At 42.3% G+C, this 22,326-nt stretch overlaps 1 protein-coding gene across 2 annotated transcripts in view; it reads right to left on the reverse strand.

Moving 5' to 3' along the window:
- Positions 1-112: 112 nt before the first annotated feature.
- LOC139531934 (POU domain, class 6, transcription factor 2-like) overlaps positions 113-22,326 on the reverse strand; it is a 99,059-nt gene continuing 76,845 nt past the window's right edge. For both annotated transcript variants that reach the window (XM_071328949.1, XM_071328948.1), the window contains exons 6-10: positions 21,987-22,133; positions 14,802-15,011; positions 11,541-11,694; positions 8,204-8,372; positions 113-4,112 (exon numbers count right to left, since the gene is read on the reverse strand). In XM_071328949.1, the coding sequence (XP_071185050.1) occupies positions 3,584-4,112; positions 8,204-8,372; positions 11,541-11,694; positions 14,802-15,011; positions 21,987-22,133 (1,209 nt within the window). In that variant the 3' untranslated portion in view covers positions 113-3,583. The remainder of the gene's footprint in view (positions 4,113-8,203; positions 8,373-11,540; positions 11,695-14,801; positions 15,012-21,986; positions 22,134-22,326) is intronic.

Genomic DNA, 22,326 nt, shown 5'->3' on the forward strand with positions numbered 1-22,326 from the left:
TTCTTCATCATAATATGCAGCTCTTAGCAGAGAACTTCTCTGAAATGTCCCTAAACATAGATTTTAGATTCGGATGATTTTTTCTACATTTCATAAGAAACAAGACAGTCCATTCATGTCAAACAATTGTTTATTATTAATTATGGTACAAATAAATGTGACAGACTTGAAGAATTTTTAGAGATACACAAAGTGCTGCATAACTGACCAAACAGATATTGCTCTATAGATTAAGTTCAGTCTATAAAATTTGAAGCAACCCTTGCAGATTCATTAGCTTTGGTTTCAAGGTTGTTCTTGAGTTCTAACAATATTTCAAAACCAGTTGGTGTGTGAGTCTGTGTGGATATCGTTTGAAAACATTTACTTAAATTATGAATCTTTTTATTTTATTTTTATTTTTTACATAATTGGGTGCGATTATAAAGCCTTCTTTGCCCCTTATGAAACAGGGCACACCTTGAAGACTGTAACTGAGCAGTGCATGTAACAAAGTCACAGAGAGAGAGGAAAAAACAAAAAACAAGTAACAACAAAGTTTAGAAAGTCCTGTACATGTGACCCTGGAAACCACTTGACAAAAATAAAACACATGTCATACAGAATCTCAGTTCAGACACCCCCCCCCCCCCATGAGAAGTGAACACTACTTACAAACATTTTACAGGAGCCATTTTTCTGTATTTTCTTCTGTCGTGGCGTTTGCATGGCATTGCTCAGTGTACGAGGACAGTGCTGAGGTAAAATGTCAATGAACTACAACTTATCTAATCATCGACTCTCTTCGTATTTCAAGATTGTCAGCGACATGAACCCATTTCTCTGTACAATGTGCATATAACTATAGAGCTTTGGTGCAGCATCGAAAGGTTGAGCGAAGGTATAAATTCGTTCGCTGTCTTTGTTTTTGGTTACAGCTTCATTGTTAAGCCTCAGTACTACATGCCCATACTATACATCAGCCGCAGCATCATCACTTCTCTTACGTGTTGGGACGAGGTGGGGTGAGACAGGGAGGGAACACACAAAAATCTTTGGATTGATTTAAATCACATATGACTTAAAGTATATTATGATTGACCACTATTTAGTAATACTGACTTTAAATATCTAAAAAGGTGTAGTATGACACTGTTTAACACTACTTCCTGTAAAGGTATATAATAAATAATACATGTAATGAACTCGTCAGGGAGCTTGTATGTATAGTACCTCTTAAACCTCAGCCTACTGGAACATACAGTCCAGACTACAATATCAATGAATGTCTATTTCCTTATGCGTTTGTAAGTGTTATCAAGTGCACTTTACGTTGCTAGGCAACAACAGTGCACAGGGGGACTAACAGACATTGAACAAAACACACCAATACGAAAACATCGCAGAAAATCTAAGTTCACTCAGCCTGTCATGTAACACTCGCCATTCTCCCTTCACCTTATTTAAGTGTTTTATATGAGTCAAATAAGAACATTTCACATCAATGTGAAATCTTAAGAGTTCTGAGAAGTGGTTTTACACATATGTACTAGTTTGCAATATTCAGTGGAGAAGTTCAACACATTGGCAGTATAGGTTATTGACACATCAACGGTGTAACAATATTGATTCCTTGAATCCTCCATGTGGGTCCTGGTAATATTGAAGTACACCTATGGGGGGTGAGCTCGACGTTATGATGAGACTCTGTTTAGATCTGTATAGTAACAGCTACACAGCGACAACACCCTATGATTTGTTAGTTGAAGTGAATATGGATTATGTCTGGCGGACGGCCTATTGGGTTGTTTTGCATTTCACACAACTTTTTCCAATACATTTTTTTTTTTTTTTAATTAGGCTACACTGTCTGTTAAGGCTTCGCTGTAGAATCACTCAAAGCAAAAGACAATGGAAACAAACACAAAACAACAGCGTGACATTTTGCCAACAGTATTTGACCTCTGAAGACAACGATTCAGAGATGAGAAAACCTTCCGATTTGATTCGATTAGAATGAGTTGCTGAATGCTTAAAGGAAGTAATCCATATTTTGCTCTAAGGGCAGAAAAATGTGAGATAATTGCTAAATCCTTTACATGTGTAATTTGTTCTCTGTGACAGTGTACTCTGAAGAATGTACTTAATGATTTGAAGCTTGGGCTACCTTTTGTGTTTTGTTGTCTTGTTTTCAGATTCCTGTAACCCAAACCTTGTTATCGGAAGCATGCGGGAGCAATTCTGTTATGCTATGCTACAGCAAATAGAACAAACTAGACACACACTTCAGAAAGGGATGGGCCGAAAGGTCCTCACAGTCCAACACATTTTCTATATTGCAATATAAGAGGGTTGTCAATTAACAAAGAGTTCTCTTTTGAAAGTAAACATTTTATTTGGCATTCCGTTGGCCTTTGTGTAAAGTAGTTGAACTCAGTGTATGAAAGAAACCCCACAGAAAAAAAGAACGAAAGGGAACTTACAAGCACATCAAAATAACTAAAACATGTAATCGGCCAAGGTAAAAATCTCCCCAAGTCCTTGAGCTGAAGTAATGTGTTCTTTGGCTATCAGGCTTTGGCAACAGAATGACTTACAGCAGCACTTGACACAGTATAACATTGAGGGAAGTTCTCCCTGACACAACACTAGGCCTGAAATAACAGAATTGACGGCATGATTCTGTATGTATAAAAAAAAGTCACAGTTGTCACAAAAGGAAAATAAGGTTGAAAAGACGTTGTCTTCCGTAGTGGATGACATATATATTTTGGTGAACAGAGACAGAACCTTTATGGTTAGGTACTGAGTATACCCACACTGTTTGGACAGCCTTGAGTTTATTGTCCTTCATCAACAAAACATAGACAATCTCATAAAATCATTGATAAATACCTGTAAAAGTTGTTACCTGTAAAAACACTGTGACTTAAAATAGCTGCAGATGAGAAGGAATCTGAGACAAACAACATAATGTCATTGTTTCACAGCAAAAATGCATTTACACGACAAATCTTTCAAAGAGAACTTTGACATTGTGATTTCAATCTGAAGACGGTATTTAGTAGATATTTACATATAAGCCCAGGAAATAAAATTAAGTGAAATAAAGATATAATGTACACCCAACCTCACACATATATCGTAGATTTTTTGCCAGTACAAATGTAAAAATTTAGAACACATTTACACTTAAAAAATTATTCTTAGTATTCTGATGCAACAGACTTTGGTAAGTAGTTAGTGTTTTTGTCTTTGATTTTGGTATGATCTCTTTACTAAAATCTCCCTAATGGGAACCCAAATTTGGACAATGTTCTGGTCTATGAGGCCAGAATTCGATTGCTTTGAAACAGCACACTGTAGGTTTGTAATTTTCTCTCTCAAATGTGAACATATTTTTTCTTATATTTGGTTTTTGCCAAAATATTTAAATAACTGTGGTAATCACACTGACAACACTTATTTTTGTTTGCAAACTTTCATAACTGTCCTTTCAGTTGCCTTTATAAAGGGAGAGGAATGTTCTTTCAGTCTTCATCCTACTTTGGGTCATGATCCACCATGTTGTTAAGACTTTCCTCTTTACCTCTAGTTTGGTCGTTCATTTTGGGAGCTCTTCCAGAGAATCAGAGAGAGGGTCCATGGGCGCGGTCGGGCCGAGGTCCAGGTCCAGGTCCAGGTCACCGGGCTGTTTCAACCGCTTTATTGTGTTTTTCAACGCTTGCCTCTTGTTGCAGAACCAGACGCGGACCACCTCACGGTCATAGTTCAGTTTCTCAGCTATCTCGGTCATTTCCTGTCCAGAGGGGTGCGTGTTCTTCTCAAAGTGGCTGTTGAGGATCTCCAGCGCTTGTGGGGTGAAAGAGGTCCTCCGCTTGCGTTTTTTGGAGGGCTCACTGCCGATAAACTCGGTCAGGTTCTGCATGCCGGACCGGTGGCGGGCCTCGGCCTCGGCCATCCAGCGTTCCAGAACCGGCTTAATCTTCTGGGCGCTTTTTGGGGTGATGTCCAACTTCTCAAACCTGGCAGGATATAAAAGGCCAGGGTTCAGTTTGCCTGTCAGACTGCTACCTATAGGGTTCTCTTGGGCTTCCTGTGGTAGGAAAAAGTGGCTTCTCAGGATGGTGTGTCTGGGGAGAATTGAGAGAGAAGAATCTTACTTAGGTGCCCTGCTGGGCCAAGGGATAACCTGCCTGCCTCAGTGAACTGGGCCTCCTCTCCCAAGCAGCTGCCACTGGGACAGAGACACCCACCAGCCTTGGTTACATCCATGACAGTTTGTAGCCAAAGTTATAGCAGTTGAAAGTGAACGTTACATGTGGTGCCATTTTGTTTTCGCTTTGTTCGCTTGTCTTTTGTTTGGTTGGCTGTGGCTGTAGTTCTCTGACCCAGATAGGCAGTGTTGAGGTGAGGAGACCCTGCCAATGGCTAAAAAAATACTTCAGATGGACCAATAAAACTGCCCGAGCACCTGACTATAATGATCAAACACTGAGCTTTAGCTATGGAGACTACACTAGTATCCATTGATACACAATACCATCTACCTATCATATCATCAATCAGAAAAAGGTAAAAAGGGGTTAACCAAACAATGCAATTCTTCCCATACCTTCCCTTCAAGTGATAAAAGTCAAGGTTTTTCAATCATATGGTCAAACAGGCAGCAGTGCAAGCACTTAAGCACAGAACTATCATTTATAAAAGCAGTTTGAATTATTCATCAAAATGCACATTTTTAATACATTTTTCGAACTTTTCTCCCTCCTCAAGTGCTCATTGTATATTTAAAAAGAATACATTTCCACTTTTCAGTCTTGAATATACTTGCAAGTTTATGAATGCACGAAGCATAAGTAAATATTCGAATTTAGTGTATTGTGTACTTTAGTGCCTTTGAAATGAACCCTCAATAGCTCAAAACTAAAGTTCAAAAGTTTTGAAAAAGTTCCTAAGTCATGAACAGTAGCTAAATTATGGCTTGCTGATCAGTATGATCTCACCAAATAGTGGATATATACTATTGTACTATTAGAACATTGTAAGGGGTATCTGTACTGTAACTCAGTGTATTTTGACCCTGTCAGCTGCAGTGTTCTGTGAGACAAGCACAGAGATGGCGTTTGGCTTGGACGTGCTGAAGGATGATGGACCTAGGCTAAAGTTGCTGGGTTTCTCACATGCCGTGTAATAATGGAATCAGTGTCAGAGTGTGGTTTAAGCTGCCTGCCCTCTATTGAGAGTCCAGACATCTGTCTAGGTGTTCAGGGGCGAGCGGCTGAGAGAAAAAAGTAATACGCCTTTAAAACAAAAGCGGAACACGTCTAGGCCTCTTCTATGACCTCGACCTATCATGGATGCCTTTGATATAATCTTCCTGGAAGGCAGGTGAGGAGATGCCTCAGAGCTGGGAGAAAGGAACCCCTCTCACAGGACCAAAATGAAAGACATTTCTTAGTGGAGAGTCGACTTGTTATACAGAACGATAGCGAATAATGCCCTGTCTGTTTCTCCGCTTTCCAACTCTGTTTTTACATTTCTGCTTGTCGACGGGCAGTATTATTTATAAGCCACTCTTAAACAGTGGAAAGAGGACGGTTCCACCCTGCAAGGAATACATTAGCCAGTAAATATAAGGAGTGGGTAGAAACAGGACATTTCATGGATCAACAGGGACCAAATGCACTCAAATGAGTGGAAAGCTGCTCGGCTACTCCTCAGTGAGGAGCCACTCCTACGAGTTGAGAACCACCAGTGGGAAATGAATACATTCTGTATATCTACCTTTTTTACCCCCCTTCCTCCCTCTCTCTCTCAACGGTCTTAAAAGTACCTTTTTCAGGCCATGCATAAACATCTGCTAAGTGCTAATGCTTACAGTGCTGTTTGTGTTTAACCCTTTAACAATATCGTGAGGCCATGTGTAAGAATGGGTATTTGACTAAGTGGAAGGTCCATTACTTACAGAATACAGGGGACATATCCGATGTATTAAATCAGTATTCCGAGCTTGCAGATATGAATCCAACATGCCAGGTATAGGTGGAGAAAGAAGTGGATGCGATGCAATATAAGTAGGGTGGATGTGAAGGCACATTTCTGCTTAATTTGATGTGTAAGTTTGAGTGTAAATGAATGTTGTAAATGCATGCAGCTTAAACATGGAAACATAATTCCCCTTCAGGAATTACACCAGAAACGAGTAGTTAAGACAACATTGTGCACCGATGCATTCTGAGCGGTATTCACATTAACAGCACTGTGAATCTTTGGACGTGTAGTTGCATTGAGGAGGCGGTGGATTTAAACTTAATGCATATTTTTCCGCAAGAAAAATGTGTCATCCATTTGTGAAAGCATGCCATCAATCATAATTTCCAACGTTATCCAAAAAGCATTTGGGCAATATCATTATTTTAGTTTAACCCTACATGACAGATTGTATTTGCTGCTTGTACAAAGCACTCTATGATAAGACAATATTCAAACCCATCGGTCTGATGATGTCCTTATGGGATGTTTGTGGCCCTGTGATAAGCTAATAAAGCTTTTTAACAAAGTGAGCAATGGAATCCGACAAGACGGAACTCTGTGTCACTGTCTGTTCCAGTGATATATGACAACAGCAAGCCCCTAAGCTAGCATGCGGTCCCCTCGTCTCCTCCAACTTCCATGTCTCTGTTGATGTTAACTAAACTAAAGCATGTGAAGACTATCTACTTAAAACGTCATACCAACAAAAAAACGACGGTCTTACCGACATACATAAACCCACAAGGACACATTACCTGTTTTTTTTTTTTTTTTGTTTTTTTAAGCTAATGGCTTTTAATGTACCTTCTAAATGTCTGAATTATGCATGCTTGTAAATATTTCATGGGCAATTTTTTTTAAGACTTGAAACATTAGTTTGAAATGGCTGTTGCTCATAAGAACCCTGCTCCCCCAGTTTCAGATTATACCGGCCATTTGATGTTGATGTGATGAACATTTTAAGAGCGCATGGTAGCAGTGTGTCACATACTGTAGGCAGGACAGGTCATCAGCAGAGCGCATGCAGTTCAGAAGCGCATTACAAATGAATACAGGAATAAGAAGGGGCACAGTGATGATAACTGTTGACAGTGATGCATGCTACTACAGTAAAGCACAATACTATGGGTGGGTAGAGTACAAAGAAAAGGCAAAATGACATTAGCCACAGGTCACTGCCAAATGTCAGAACTTAATTAGATGTGATTACGATATTTAAACTATTGATTTCATAAATTTGGTGAGAAAAATAAAATAGAACAGAAATAATTGTACTTTTAGATCATGTGAAACTTAAGAATGAAGGAGTTTGAATGCTGTGATGTAATATAATGGTTATAGATGTGCACTTCTAAGGGGTTTAGTTAATTTGGTGCTGAAGTTAAAGGAGGAAAGGCTTAAAAAGGACGAGACATTACCTGGTAACACTAAATGTCTGATTATCTAATGAATAGATAATGCGGCGTTTAAAGCGCACGTCCTTACGGGACTGTAGAACATGACAATCTTATTAACAGACGGGTTCTTGTCAGGTTCTCTTAAGCCCAATGTAGAGTGAACAGCAATAGGCCTAAGTAATTATTAAATGCTTTAAGTGCTTCGTGTAATACTCTAGGTAATGTATTTTGCATAAGTAAGTCATGTCAGAGGAGAGAGAAAAAAAGAGAGGAGGACAAAGAATTGACACGAGACCTTCATTTGACTGGATGGTCTTCAATTATGTATTCATTTTAATATCTTAATGATGTCTGCTTAAATATGAGATGAAATATGGATGTGAGTCGTCATGGACACCAGAAAACGATGTGCAGTCTCAAAGACAGCGCTCCTGAGCACCTTTGTCTACTGTGGCGACTACTACACCGACAGGAGAGCGCAGCACGAGGAACAGTTGATCTACGGAGAAGTGACCGTACATCATTCAGATATAAAACGGTTTCAGATCTTCCTACACGAGGTTCTACATATTTATTTGAATAAAACATATTTATTTGAATAAAACATCCATTTGCCCTTTTAGTACCACAACGAGTAAGTCAACTTAACTTCTGCACTGCAGTCAAGAAAAAAACTTTTATCACTTGATGGGAAGGATGGGAATATTCCAGGAGACACCATAATCAACAGATCTATGCCAGAAAATACCATGCTTTGCTGTGAATCATTCGGCACCCCAAGTCCTCCTTACCTGCAGATGGCAGACTGACTATAGGCCGGGCCCTCGGCCGCGCTGAGTGCCTGACCCACCTGCGTCTGGGTCAGGCCCAGGGACAAGCGGCGGATTTTGAACGCTTTGGCGAACTCCCGAATCTCCTCCAGGTTGACCCCGTCCACTTCGCTGGCGGCCGTCTGGGGGTCTACGATACAACACAGATAGAGGGGGGTCAAAAAACAAGAAGGACCAAGGCACTCTTCGTATAGTTAAAATGCCTTTAAAAAACGATTTGTCAGGGAGTACAGATGGAGGCAGAGGGAGGGGGGTTAGCACCATTAAACACACCGAAATCAAAGAATATAGCTAATTCACATACATTCCACTATAATGTGACATTTCTGGTCTCTGTTGACGAACAACAGGAGTAGCTTTAGAAATACATTATGAATTGATTTAGCAGTGATTGCCATTCTGGTGCTTCTCTGCCCTCTAGTTGATAATAGCGGTCTCTGTACAATATGTACTGTAATGGTATCGAGAGTGAAAGGCGGGCTTTGTGTTTAACGCTACATTGAAAATGTTCCTCATTTAATCTTCAACATAAAAGCTCATAGACACATAATGGACACAGCAGCATAGAGACATGTCCATTCAATAGGTTAGTCCACCGTGGTGCATTTGCCGTTCTCGGCATTCCTCCTGCTTCATTATGAACAACACGCAGACTGAAAGCCAACAGTTTTAGAGCCCAAACTCTGTGCTTTTATCATGAAAAAGAAGCCTGTGGAATGTTTATTAGAGGATCGTTCCAATCATCTGTCCCTCCTTTGGGGAAGTCAATTGACACCTCCGCAGAAAGACTGTGCTGCTGTGTGTGCTGCACTACTCAATTGTTCAAAGGTGACATCCAACTCTACTCTAAAGAAGACATTGTATTGTATAAATGTTGTTTGTAAATTGCTGCTTTGCGGACCCACATTTAAGTGACTTTGGGGACCTATTTTCCCTGAAGCATTTTGAAGAGTTTCATAGCTAATAAAAAGTGATTTCACATTGTACATCAATGTCAGGTGCCCTGGCATCCTGCTTACTAAAGCAAAGTTTGTGCCAGTGAATTATTCATCTTGGTCATTATCAATGAATTATTAAAAGGAATCTTCCAAGCGTATTTAAGAAAAAAAATATATCGGGCTGCCATCTTGCCGTGAGGCCTCATAAGAGACGCAGCGATTCTGAGCTTCTACGGCGGCAGAGCTCTAGACGTGCGGACATTTGGAGGCATGGGACCAAGTCGTCCCAAATGGCACCCTATTCCTAATGTAGTGCACTACTTTGACCAGGTCCTATATATATATATATTTTTGGACTGAATGGAGGGTTCGTCTAGTCAAATGTAGGGCACTATATACGGAATAAGCTGCCATTTGGGATGCAGGCCCTGTATATCTTAAAAGGATGGGAGGATGGGCACTAGCTGCATCCTCAGTCCTCATCAGTTCCACCTTGATGAGCATCTGATTATCCCCAATGGCGAGCCATTGAAGTGTGTTTCTATATGACATGATTAGTCCTCTCTGTAAGTGGTGCCCACACTGTCTGTCCACTGTGATCCATCACCGGTCTCCTTCCTACATGACTGTCTTCAAGGCTTTACAAATAATACACATTCCATATGATGGCGTTGGATTTCATTTACATTGGGTTTCAAATTCCTATGTACCCTGTGTAGGGATTTGTGATCTAAAAAGAAAAATACCATCCACTCGTTTAGACTAAAAATGCTGGTCATACTTTATTATAGTATGGATACTATCAACAAACTATCTGTTGATAAGCAACTGCTTGCTAAGGTTACGGTTAGGGTTAGGTTTAGAATAAGGGTAAGGGTTCAGGTTAGGGTTAAGTTTAGGGTTAGGATAAGGGTTAGGATAAGGGTTAAGGTTAGTAGATAGTTAGGTTAAATGTTAATGATGGTTTGTGGATGTTAAATGTTAATGATGGTTTGTGGATGTTAAATGTTAATGATGGTTTGTGGATAGTCTGTAGAGCATCTACAGATGGACTGTCCACATAAAGTGTTACCCTTGGACCTTGCAAATACAATGAGCTGGACCAGGGCAGTATATTGGCAAGAGGAATGTAGAATAAAAAACTGTATTACGTATGATTCGACACAGAAATAATGCTCCATGACCACGTACGGGATATTCACCGAGGGGCTATGCATTCTTGAATGACGTGGAAGGTGTGCTCCACGATGCATTGACGGAGAACCCCGACTTGACTATCCCTTTCATACCATGGCGATCATTTCTATGTGTTCATTTGACAGTAGAAATGTGTTCAACATCCACTGAAGTAGCTAGAACGTTTACTAGGTAGCTACGGTAGTTGCCTTGGTAACCAAACAAACAGACTTGCTAGTTTAGCTAACCAAACCATCAGTCCTAGCGTGCTGTTATGAACATTGAATTCAACAATGACAATAATGTTTTCAATTCGACTGTTGCTTTCAAAAGCAGCTGAAACATAGAACATGTAAGAATGAACTATAGCCATTGAATTTTACCGTGCCGATATACCATGCGTTACAGGGAAATAATGCACGCTCTAGAATGGCCTTCAAGCCAATCAGAAACAAGTATTATCAACAATGCCATGGTGTAATTAAGCAATACGGCCAGAGGAGGTGTGGTATATGGCCAATATACCACGGCTAAGGGCTGTTCTTAGGCACAGCCCTTAGCCGAGGAGTCTTATTGCTATTATAAACTGGTTACCAATTTAGTAAAACGAAATGTTTTGTCATACCCGTGGTGTATGGTCTGATATACCATGGCTTTCAGTCAATCAGAATTCAGGGCTCAAACCACCCAGTACATAAAACAAGTTGATCAATGGCAACTTCTTTATATTGAATGCAGAACTCAGCCGCAGATGCCTTCAAAATGAGGGAATTTAGGTGAATAGCCTGTGACAAATTAAATGTATTTATATTTATCTGACTAAAACTGACTTTTTAAGGCAACGGGTTGCATGCTGACAGCCTTAGGCTCTATGATTTATTAAGGGTCCACAGAGGGCTAAGCATTTGGAAACTGAGGCCGGTGTTCATTACACACAGTGTTTTTGATAGTCTAATAAACAGAATATTAAATAAATCCTTCAAAAAGAGGAAGGAGAAAAATCTAAAGTTTCTGGACAAACAGAAATCCAGTGCTCTTGAAATAGAAGGTTCACCATACCAAAGACTGCGGTCAATTACAAAATTCTGTAGACTCGTATGTTCTCTTAATATGTGTGTGTGTGTGTGTGCGCGCGCGTGCGCGCGCGTGTGCGCGCGTGTGTGAGTGTGTCACCGGGTACTCACTGCTGACCAGCTGACCCACGCTGAGGGCGGAGGAGGAAGATGAGGACGAGGAGGAGGAAGAGGCCTGGCGGAGAGGACTCTGGCTGTGGGGCATGTGGAGCAGGTTGGGCTGAGACGACACTGGGCCTGTCTGAACATGCTGAGCCTGAGGCAGCTGAGGACACACAGAAATGAAATATTGACTTAAAACAACAATACAACCCCTATAACGTTGCACCAATAGCACTACAAGCGATCTTCATAACCAACCACAGCAGTTATGGTGACTCTCCGGCACCTGTACATTGCTGTGACACTGCAGCAATTATATTTGACATTAACAGCTGAACATAATATGATTAGGTTTGTGTAAAGAGGTTATATGATCATTACAGTGTATGCTAACAACTATTCAGAATGATAACACACAATGCAGTATCAATAGTCGGGTCAATAGAGTAAACTAGTCAGGGCTAGATTTCTATTGAAACAGACAGTGTTACATTTGTATAGAAACAGACAGTGGGGTTTGATAGGAGATGACTGGTGTCTCTGCTGTTTGTATCTCTCTCTCTCTCTCTCGCTCTCTCTCTCTCTCTCGCTCTCGCTCTCTCTCTCGCTCTCTCTTCCACTCTCTCTTCCGCTCTCTCTCCCACTCTCTCTTCCGCTCTCTCTCCCACTCTCTCTTCCACTCTCTCTCTCTCTCTCTCTCTCTCTCTCTCTCTCTGCCATACAGGAGTGTAGAGAACACGATGACAATAGTGTTTTTCTCCAGTCGTCAGACACAAGGGAATTGCTAATGAAGGCAGGTCTGTGCAGGAAAAGACACGTGGACACCGCCGCTCCCGTATCAAACATAATTTAGGATTTACAGGCAATGTGCTTCGGCTCTATGAAAACGATGTATTTTCATGTTTGTGAGCAAATGAATTGCTCTTACAAGATCAAGCTGCTATGTCTTCACTCTAAAGTGAAGGCCGTCTCCTCCGTAAACTAGGTTGGCTTTCCCACTCCTCTCTCTTGCTGTTAATTATTTTCCCCTCTGTATGTGTTTGTTTGGAAAGTGTGGTGGATGTCAACAGAGATGCACATACTGTCAAGACAGTTGACAGGCAGAGAGAATTATCTAGCTTCACTGGAAATATTCCGCACTGCCGGCGCTGACAGCCGTAAATTACACCTGTGGAACTGTCGGTGTCGTGTGTCTTTGAAGTGAGGACAAAAACCATAAACATTATTACAAATGCATTCATTCGATCACGAGCGTGATCCGGTGAAGTCACATTTAAGGCCATCGTCTGAGTTAGTCCACCCTATCAGATTGAACTATTGTCCTTGCCATTTACATATCATGTTTCACTTTTTTAACCTGCTTTTTTTATGGCTGAAAGCCTGGTCGATATTAGGTAGACTTAAAGCTGTGTAATTTATTTGGTTTCTTTAGTAGGTGTGCGTCTGACACCTACCATGTATGTACAAGTCCAAAAGAAGGAAGCTATTTACTTTGTACATAACTTTTGCACTAGGTGGGATTTAAGCTCACTCCTACAAATAGCACTAAAGAACTCATGTTCTTCTGAGTACAAGAGAGCCTTCTGTCCCTTTTAGAGGTTCAGTCTGGTCTTGTATTGTTTTGCTAGCTAGAGACACATGATTATCCCTTTAAATGTTTGATTATTAAGGAGAATTACAACATGCTCCGGTCACAGAGGTCAAATAGGTGTAGGGGGGAGTATTTTAGTTTTAAGTGGGATGATGAAAAGCATTGCTTTTTGTTTGGCTCTGCAGGGGCTCTGCATACTTCTTGAGATGGAGTCTAAGAGGATGCCTGACAGGTGCTTTACACACACGCACACGCACACACACTACCGCTTGACAGAATTTTTTTCTGTCTGTAGCATTTCTATAATCTTTACTGCCCTAGTCAAAAGAGTCAATTTGAATGGTTTTATCGAAAGCAACTTCTTCCAAACACTGGGACCAATGAAATGTTACAGTTGGGAGTTATGTTTTTGTGAAGGAAAACCTTTTCAAGTTGTGTTTAGACAGAAGATGAGACGACTTGATAGCTGAAAAAAACATCAGACTTGACTCGTTTTGTAAGGGTTACTTTTCTCAAGAGTAAACAGAAAAAAAGTTCAATCCACACAGATAAAGATTTTTCTCCTCATCCATTTTTATAGTGTGTATCTATGTGTTCCTATAACCAGGTTTCCATCCAACCTTTTTATGCCTAAAAAATGTCACGACAGGCCTGACGGAAAGAGCAAATGTGTCAGCAAACTTTCCAAATGTCGACAAAAAACATACGCTAGACAAGGTGGGATCTTTTTGTGATGGTAAAGTTAATTATGCGATAATTGGTGGTGGAAAAGCTTTTATGCGCAAATATTGATACTTTTTTTTCTTTTACTTTTATTTAACTAGGCAGGTCAGTTAAGAAATAAATATTATTTACAATGACAGCCTAGGAACAGTGGGTTAACTGCCTTGTTCAGGGGCAGAACGACAGATTTTTACCTTGTCACCTCGGGGATTCGGCCAATGCTCTAACCACTAGGCTACCTGCCGCTCTAACCATCATGCGATGACATGTTGTGTGGTCCTCCCACTACGACTCGGGAAAGCATGCAGTTGATTAGGCTACAGATTAAATAAGTTATGGTGAACTTCACAGGGTGGTGAAATTGCACGGTGATGAGTTTGATGCTCCTTTCCTATAAATATAGAGGGTCTTATTCTGGTGACATGATGTTGGTTGACGTTTGACAAATTTAAATAATCTTGCTCTTTTGTCCATAATAATCTCATCATGTAGGCTATACCCGCACTGTATCTGCAAGCTGTTGGCTAGCGCGCACGTACCAATACCAGAGTGGACACATTCGCTATATAATTGTTTTTGTGACCAAACCATCAGTAGAGTTGAACATGCTTTTTTATTCGTACATGGGAATTTAACCACAAAAGTAATTTTTCTAAGCACTACATCATCACGCACAGCCTTTTATCCGCAACGAGTCAATTTGATGGAAACATCTCTGGTGGGAAAATGAGCATCATTTGCTTATGTGGAATTTAGAATAGTCGCATGAAAATCTGTCGCCAATTGGATGGAAAATGTTTTTGGTCTGCAAATGTACTGTCATTAGAAACACATCTTCATGTGTCTGCTGTGTGTGTGTGTGTGTGTGTGTGTGTGTGTGTGTGTGTGTGTGTGCGCACACATGTTTGTATCTGTGCATGTGTGTGTGTGCACTGTACGTCTGTGTGTGTGGTTACCTGCTGTCCGGGCTTGATTGGTGACAGTGTGATTCCCTGGGTGTTGATGACAGGCAGGATTTGATTGCCGATCACCGTGGCGATGATCTGGCCCTGGGCGTTGGTCAGAAGCTGGGGTGTAATTGGCTGGACCTGCAGTGCTGGGTTTACGCCCCCTGATTGGCTCGAGGGCCCCCCAGAGTTGGGCATAAGTGGGATCGTTCCAATTATCTACGAAGGAGGGGTGAGAGGAGAAGGGAAGAAATCAGATGGGTCGTTCCAGTGATCTACAGTACACGGATAAGTGTAGGAGGGTGAAAGTCATCAGAACATATTGTTCGTATGATCTACTGGACAGAAGTATGGAGCGATGTTCATGTTCTGTATGAAATCCCACAGCAAGTAAAACATAAAGTACTGTGCACGTCAATTCATGTATATCAGTGAGCGCACAAACCATTAGAATGACAGTATCAAGCCCGAGCGCAGAGCACTTGATGGTTGAGTAAGTGTATGAGGGAACGCACAGACAGATTCTCTGATCATCTGTCACAGAGGAGCTTTTATAGGCCAAGGCAAGCAAAGGCAGAGCACCCAGCTGGGAGCACACTGCAAAGGTCAGCTCTGAGTACCTGTGTGTGTGCTGGTGCAGACCACTGACTGTGTTATCCATCACCAGGCCGGGAGAGGGGCGTGTGTGTGTGAGTCATGTGTGTATATGCGTCTTTGTCTGTTTCTGTCAAGGGGGGTTGGTAATGTGGCTGTGCTGAGAGATCTCCCTCCCTTCCCCTTCCCTCAACGCACACACACACGACCAAACAGCTCCCAGGGTCCCTGGGGTACTTCATCCCCTACTCCCCTCTTCCACCCCCCCCCCCCCCCCCTCCAGCTCTCCTCTGCTCTCCTCCATGCCTGTAATCAGGAAGTGCAGATCAAAAGGGGCGGCAGAGTGTCACCGCAGCGTTTTAGCTCTCAGAGCTGCCAGAGTGCGGCCAAGAGTAGCGCTTTAGGGGGGGACTTAGCGCCTCTTCCCGATGATGAAGGTTAGTGTCATCTGGGGACTGGTCCTGGACAGACAACTTCAGTCTCTCTGCCTGCTCTCTCCACTGACAGAACAACAGCACCCAGACTCATTATGCCAGAGGAGAGTGAACATGGTTGGGGTTGCCATTATTTTAAAAAACCTTGTCGTTTGGACCAGGCTGGAAGATTTGGGCTGGCACGTTCGTATTTTTTATAGATATGTAAACAGTCACAGGCAAAATTCAAAGCAAAATAAATGGACACGAGGACAATGAATGTTTTGGTAGCTCATGCTGCTCAGGGTTTCGACCTACTTCAAGCATCGTGTATAAACGAGACGCCAACATAATTGAATCTAGGCAGGGATTCAATTATTACACATGCACCTGTCACTTTATATGATTTCACAGCGAGATGCAAACAGATCCCTTCATACTGTAGTCCAGCATCTCACCACTGCTCCCGGTGCTAATCTAATTCTTCCTGCCATGCCTCCCTCTGCCTGGTCCCCCTCCCCTCTCTCCCCATTCTCTGTTTGATATAATGTGGAGGGATCAGTGGTAGAATTGTAGGCCGGCAATCTGTAATTCATCCCCTCCACGGCTCATTTGCTTACGTTGCTTCGCATTAAGCGACAGATAATTTATCTCACTCTCCGCGCCCCGCGTCCCCTGCTCTGATTCCACCCTGTAATGCTCTCCTCTCCTGCCACTTAGCATATTTTATTGCGCCGCTTGACGCTCATGCCTCCCGACGCCTGGCTTCGCGTGCCTCCGTGGCGGTTGACTTGTTCCGCTCAATTATTCATCCTTATTGGACTAAGTGGTTGTTCTATAAACGTAATAACACAGGCAGGGAACTGACAGCTTAGCTCTCGTCCCCGGATGCACCTCTACATCTCTCCCTCAGACTTCCTGGGTGTTGCATAGTAGTGCTCAAATGGCGTTTCTCAAGGCAGTCGATTGTGACACTGATTATGTAAAACATAATACATTTAGAGGGAAGACCTGGTGGACGGCAGGTAGCCTCGAGTTTAGAGCGTTGGGCCAGTGACCGAAAGGTTGCTGGCTTGAATACCGGAGCCGACAAGGTGAAAAATCTGCCGCTGTACCCTTGAGCAAGGCACTACACCCTAATTGCTGGCCAATGGCAACCTTTACTGTGACCCCACTCCCTGTGTGTGTCTCAGGGGGAGTTGGGATATGCAAGAAACACATTTCCATCACGCATTTGTGTATAACAGAACAAATATAAGCACCCACAAATTGATTATTATTTTACCTGTAGATTCACAGAGAGGTCCATGGAGAAGACATGCTTTGGTCTCAGACTACAGCCAGTTATGGCATTTTTTAACAACATACGCTGTGGCACCTTCTCAGCTTTGTCCAACCAGCATTCTTAATGTTTCTCTTTCCTTTTTGTCTTTTTCCTCCTCTTGTATTTTTGTTTCCAATCGTGAGGCGTGTCAGGAATGGTCAGGACCTGGGTCCTCTGTCTCTCTCTCTCAGCAGAACTCATTAAGATTATGCTGCTCTTCTCTCGTTTCCACAGAAATGTCATGTCATCTCCTCAGCCAGGCCAATCGGTGGTGTTAGCCATGGTGGCCAGACAATATCTTTAGCCATTTTCCCCTCCTTCTCTCTCCGTGAAGGAAATAGAGGCCCATGTTGGGAAATCCCGACTTTCTTCATTTGAGCTCCAAGACACCAAGCATATCAATTTTATAAGGGACGTGGTATGTCAATTGCTTTATACAGCTCCCGAATCCTCTTGATTGTCTGGCTCTAAAATGGAATACTGGTGTAGGTAATGTTGGGTACAGTACAATCTTCCACAAACATGCAAACCTGCACAGCAGCTAGCATTCACCTGGCTTAATTTGTCCTGCTGTTATCGTTAAAGCAGGTGTTCAAAAGTTAAAATGGCAATGCCAGAATGTTTTTTCTACCTCTGAGGACTTCCACGAGCGGGAGTGATTTGTATTCCAATGGAGCTCCTCCCTGGTTGTGTGCATGCAGGTTAAAACAGTGCATGTGTGTGTTCCTACCTGGTGTAGTGTGCATTAGTAACAGCAGTGTCTGCCCTGTGGGCTGTAGCCTTCATCAAAGCCCATTGAAGGGGATGGATGGCTCATGGGGGTTTCACCAGGAAACACAAAGACCAGCCACCAGGGTTAACAGGGCTGGGAGTTCCCCCATCACAGACCGTTTTGGGGCTAGCTACTTTTCAGGTCATATATCTTCCCATTGCTCTCTTTGTCAAAATATTATAGGTTTCTCTATGGAGCCATGGAAGGTATGGCACAGAATGTGTGGTAAAATTGTGCATAGTACAAGGGAATACGTAGTCCTATGACAGAAACATTTGTGAGGAAATGTTTCCTCTAGTATGGGCCTCAATCTTCTCATTCACATTTTGATACTGAGGAACTACGGTAAAATGGTGCAGTGCTTTCCTTAGGCAGACTGTTTACTGATTTGAAATTCACTATTGAATGAACTCTTTCTTTCACTACAGCCTCAATCACAAAGACGGGACTGAAGAATGGCTTCGTTGATTACTGGACACATATACTCCATAATCAGGTTGACACATGTTAAAGCCACATTATTAAATCCAACGCTTTTCAAGGCCCCTATCGGGAACCTACTCTAACAAGAAATCCAGGGTGTAACTTTCACTGGGGACGGGGGACATGTCCCCCCCCCCCCCACATTCTGAAATTGCATTTTCATCATTGGAATGTGATACAAACAACGGGGTGCGGGGTGCTTTAGGACCATGCGGATGCCTATGAGCAGTCGGGTAGGCTGTTTGGAGTGTTTATCTGACAAAAAATTTAATATATATATTATGTCCCCCCCACGTATAAAACCAAAGTTGCGCCCCTGAAGAAATCCAATGGGCATTAGTGATAGGGTGAATGACTGTAACCCCTACTGTACTGTGTTCCGCTCTCTTCAAAATACCAAAATTGTTCATTTAGATTAAAAGACCTCTCTTAGGGGAAGAAAGGACTCAAAATCAATGCAGGGCATTGGGATGGGATTTTCACACAGATACCTTTTATCAAAGTACTTGTGCTTTAGTACAGTTACAACGCTGTCACAATGTTGTCTTACCTAGCTAGAGAATTCATATTCAAGAAGTGTACATGTATTCGAGCTATTCTCGTTCCTCTATCATTCTCCCAGCAAAATAAACACCAAAGTCTGATAAAAGCTATTCTTTTGTTTCCTGTTTGAGAATCTACATACCGACACCATTTCTGCTTTTACGGTGGGCAGCTTCTGAGGCAGTGTTTGTCGGTCTCCCAGTCAAGATCCAAGCATGCATTTAGTCTCTGTAATGTTCCCTTCCCAGTATAAGAGGGGTGGTGGTGTGTACGTGCGCGCGTGTGCGTGTGCGGTGGGGGGACCCTGGCTACGTTAGTAGTGTGGTGCACGTTTCAGAGTGCTCAGACTGAATAATGCTCTGAAATAATGAGGTGGGGAGCAAAGGACTGTAGCCCAGGGCTTTGACCGTCTCAGTGACCTGATTATGTCAGCCAATGTCAGTCGCCGATACACTACAAAAGCACAGAGCATCCCATCAAATCCATCTCCATGGCAATCTGTCCCTGCGGCCCCGGCACCTTTTCCCAGACCAGGGAAACCCATACTGTCTCATTAGCCGCATTTAGCATCAAGGGCTAACACAGACTCACACAAGCCGTTTACAGTTGAAGTCGGAAGTTAACATACACCTTAGCCAAATACATTTAAACTCAGTTTTTCACAATTCCTGACATTTACTCCTAGTAAAAATTCCCTGTCTTCGGTCAGTTAGGATCACCACTTTATTTTAAGAATGTGAAATGTCAGAATAATAGTAGAGAGAATGATTTATTTCAGCTTTTATTTCTTTCATCGCGTTCCCAGTGGGTCAGAAGTTTACATACACTCAATTAGTATTTGGTAGCATTGCCTTTAAATTGTTTATCTTGGGTCAAACGTTTTGGGGAGCCTTCCACAAGCTTCCCACAATAAGTTGGGTGAATTTTGGCCCATTCCTCCTGACAGAGCTGGTGTAACTGAGTCAGGTTTGTAGGCCTCCTTGCTCACACAGGCTTTTTCAGTTCTGCCCACAAATTGTCTATAGGATTGAGGTCAGGGCTTTGTGATGGCCACCCCAATACCTTGACTTTGTTGTCCTTAAGCCATTTTGCCACAACATTGGAAGTATGCTTGGGGTCATTGTCCATTTGGTAGACCCATTTGCAACCAAGCTTTAACTTCCTGACTGATGTCTTGAGATGTTGCTTCAATATATCCACATATCCAATATTTCCTACCTCATGATGCCATCTATTTTGTGAAGTGCACCAGTCCCTCCTGCAGCAAAGCACCCCCACAACATGATGCAGCCACCCCCGTGCTTCACGGTTGGGATGGTGTTCTTTGGCTTGCAAGCCTCCCCCTTTTTCCTCCAAACATAACGATGGTCATTATGGCCAAACAGTAAAAAAATTGTTTCATCAGACCAGAGGACATTTCTCCAAAAAGTACAATCTTTGTCCCTATGTGTAGTTGCAAACCATAGTCTGGCTTTTTTAGAGCAGTGGCTTCTTTTTGGAGCAGTGGCTTCTTCCTTGCTGAGCGGCCTTTCAGATTATGTCGATATAGCACTCGTTTTACTGTGGATATAGATACTTTTGTACCTGTTTCCTCCAGCATCTTAACAAGGTCCATTGCCGTTGTTCTGGGATTGATTTGCACTTTTCGCACCAAAGTACGTTCATCTCAAGGAGACAGAACGCGTCTCCTTCCTGAGCGGTGTGACGGCTGCGTGGTCCCATGGTGTTTATACTTGCGTACTATTGTTTGTACAGATGAACGTGGTACCTTCAGGCATTTGGAAATTGCTCCCAAGGATGAACCAGACTTGTGGAGGTCTACAACTTTTTTTCTGAGGTCTTGGCTGATTTCTTTTGATTGTCCCATGATGTCAAGCAAAGAGGCACTGAGTTTGAAGGTAGGCCTTGAAATACATCCACAGGTACCCCTCCAATTGACTCAAATGATGTCAATTAGCCTATCAGAGGCTTCTAAAGCCATGCCATAATTTTCTGGAATTTTCCTAGCTGTTTAAAGGCACAGTCAACTTAGTGTATGTAAACCTCTGACCCACTGGAATTGCGATACAGTGAATTATAAGTGAAATAATCTGTCTGTAAACAATTGTTGGAAAAATTACTTGTGTCATGCACACAGTAGATGTCCTAACCGACTTGCCAAAACTATAGTTTGTTAACAAGAAATTTGTGGAGTGGTTGAAAAACTAATTGTAATGACTCCAACCTAAGTGTAGGTAAACTTCCGACTTCAACTGTATGTGCATTGCTCTGTCATGAGCATGTTGACAAAATCTTCCATGTACAGCAATTCTTACTCCTTACAGACTTCCTACACAAACAAGCATGGAATTAGGTCCGTCTTATCATAAAGCCACAAAAGATATTCGTCGGGCCGTAGTTTTAATTGAGTGATAAACAGGATAGCGGGAGGAGGGCGGAGAGCGAGGGATGAAATAGGGGTTAAGGTAAATAACTGGCTGGCGTGAAAGGGCACATTGTCCATGCGATCTTCCTTTAATATGCGCCGTGTGCACCTGCGATAAGATGATTCATTAGATAGGGCCCCACTCTGACAAGCGTCATCGTTCAAGCCTCTGGCTACTGATGGAACAATTCTGCAGCCACCCTGTAAATATGACAAGGTCAGCGTTTTACTGCGACGGGCGCATGCGGATAAGAGGAGGAAGGGCTTTGTTTATTCCCAAATAGCTTAACATATGGCAGGATGGCTGCCGCGGAGCAACGCCACATAACACACAGCTAAAAAAGAAAGAAATAAACCCCCAAACAAGATTACTACATAGGAAAATGAAATATTGAGACCATCCAGTCTTTGGAATTGTGTTTGTGTGTATTTAGTTAGTGGAAAGTGTTTTCTAAGACTGGTATAGTGTAACATTGACTGAAGAACATGGAAAATATAGTGAAACCATCATTATGTGATGTGTTCTTCCCCCACTATAACTTTTGCATTTCATTTACAAGTAGTTCTAGTCAGGTCTAATGAACACTGTGAAACCTATAGGATACCTCTATTGATATTACGACTGGTAAAGATCACTAACCTGTCCTTGTGCATTAGTGACCAGTTGCCCCGTGACTCCAGCTTGCAGGTTGGAGAGGGTGTTGCCAAAGACCTGGGATCCGGCCATAGAGCCCATAGCTGCTGCTGCTGCTGCCGCCACCGCAGCCTGGCTGGCCAGAGGGTTCAACTACAGGGACAGAATCATACAGGTAATGACTGTTACTGTTTGATTATAAATTACAACGGTGATCAGTGTTCTCCAAGTGTTACTGTAAGTAAACAAACATGGGAGACAGTGGAGGATGAGGAAAGTGAAGTAGCTTGACAGAATATAGTGCTGATGCTTTGTTACTAAAGACAGTAGTACTGTGAGGTGTATG

Source organism: Salvelinus alpinus, chromosome 10 (genome assembly GCF_045679555.1).
Source record: "Salvelinus alpinus chromosome 10, SLU_Salpinus.1, whole genome shotgun sequence".
Classification (NCBI taxonomy): domain Eukaryota; kingdom Metazoa; phylum Chordata; class Actinopteri; order Salmoniformes; family Salmonidae; genus Salvelinus; species Salvelinus alpinus.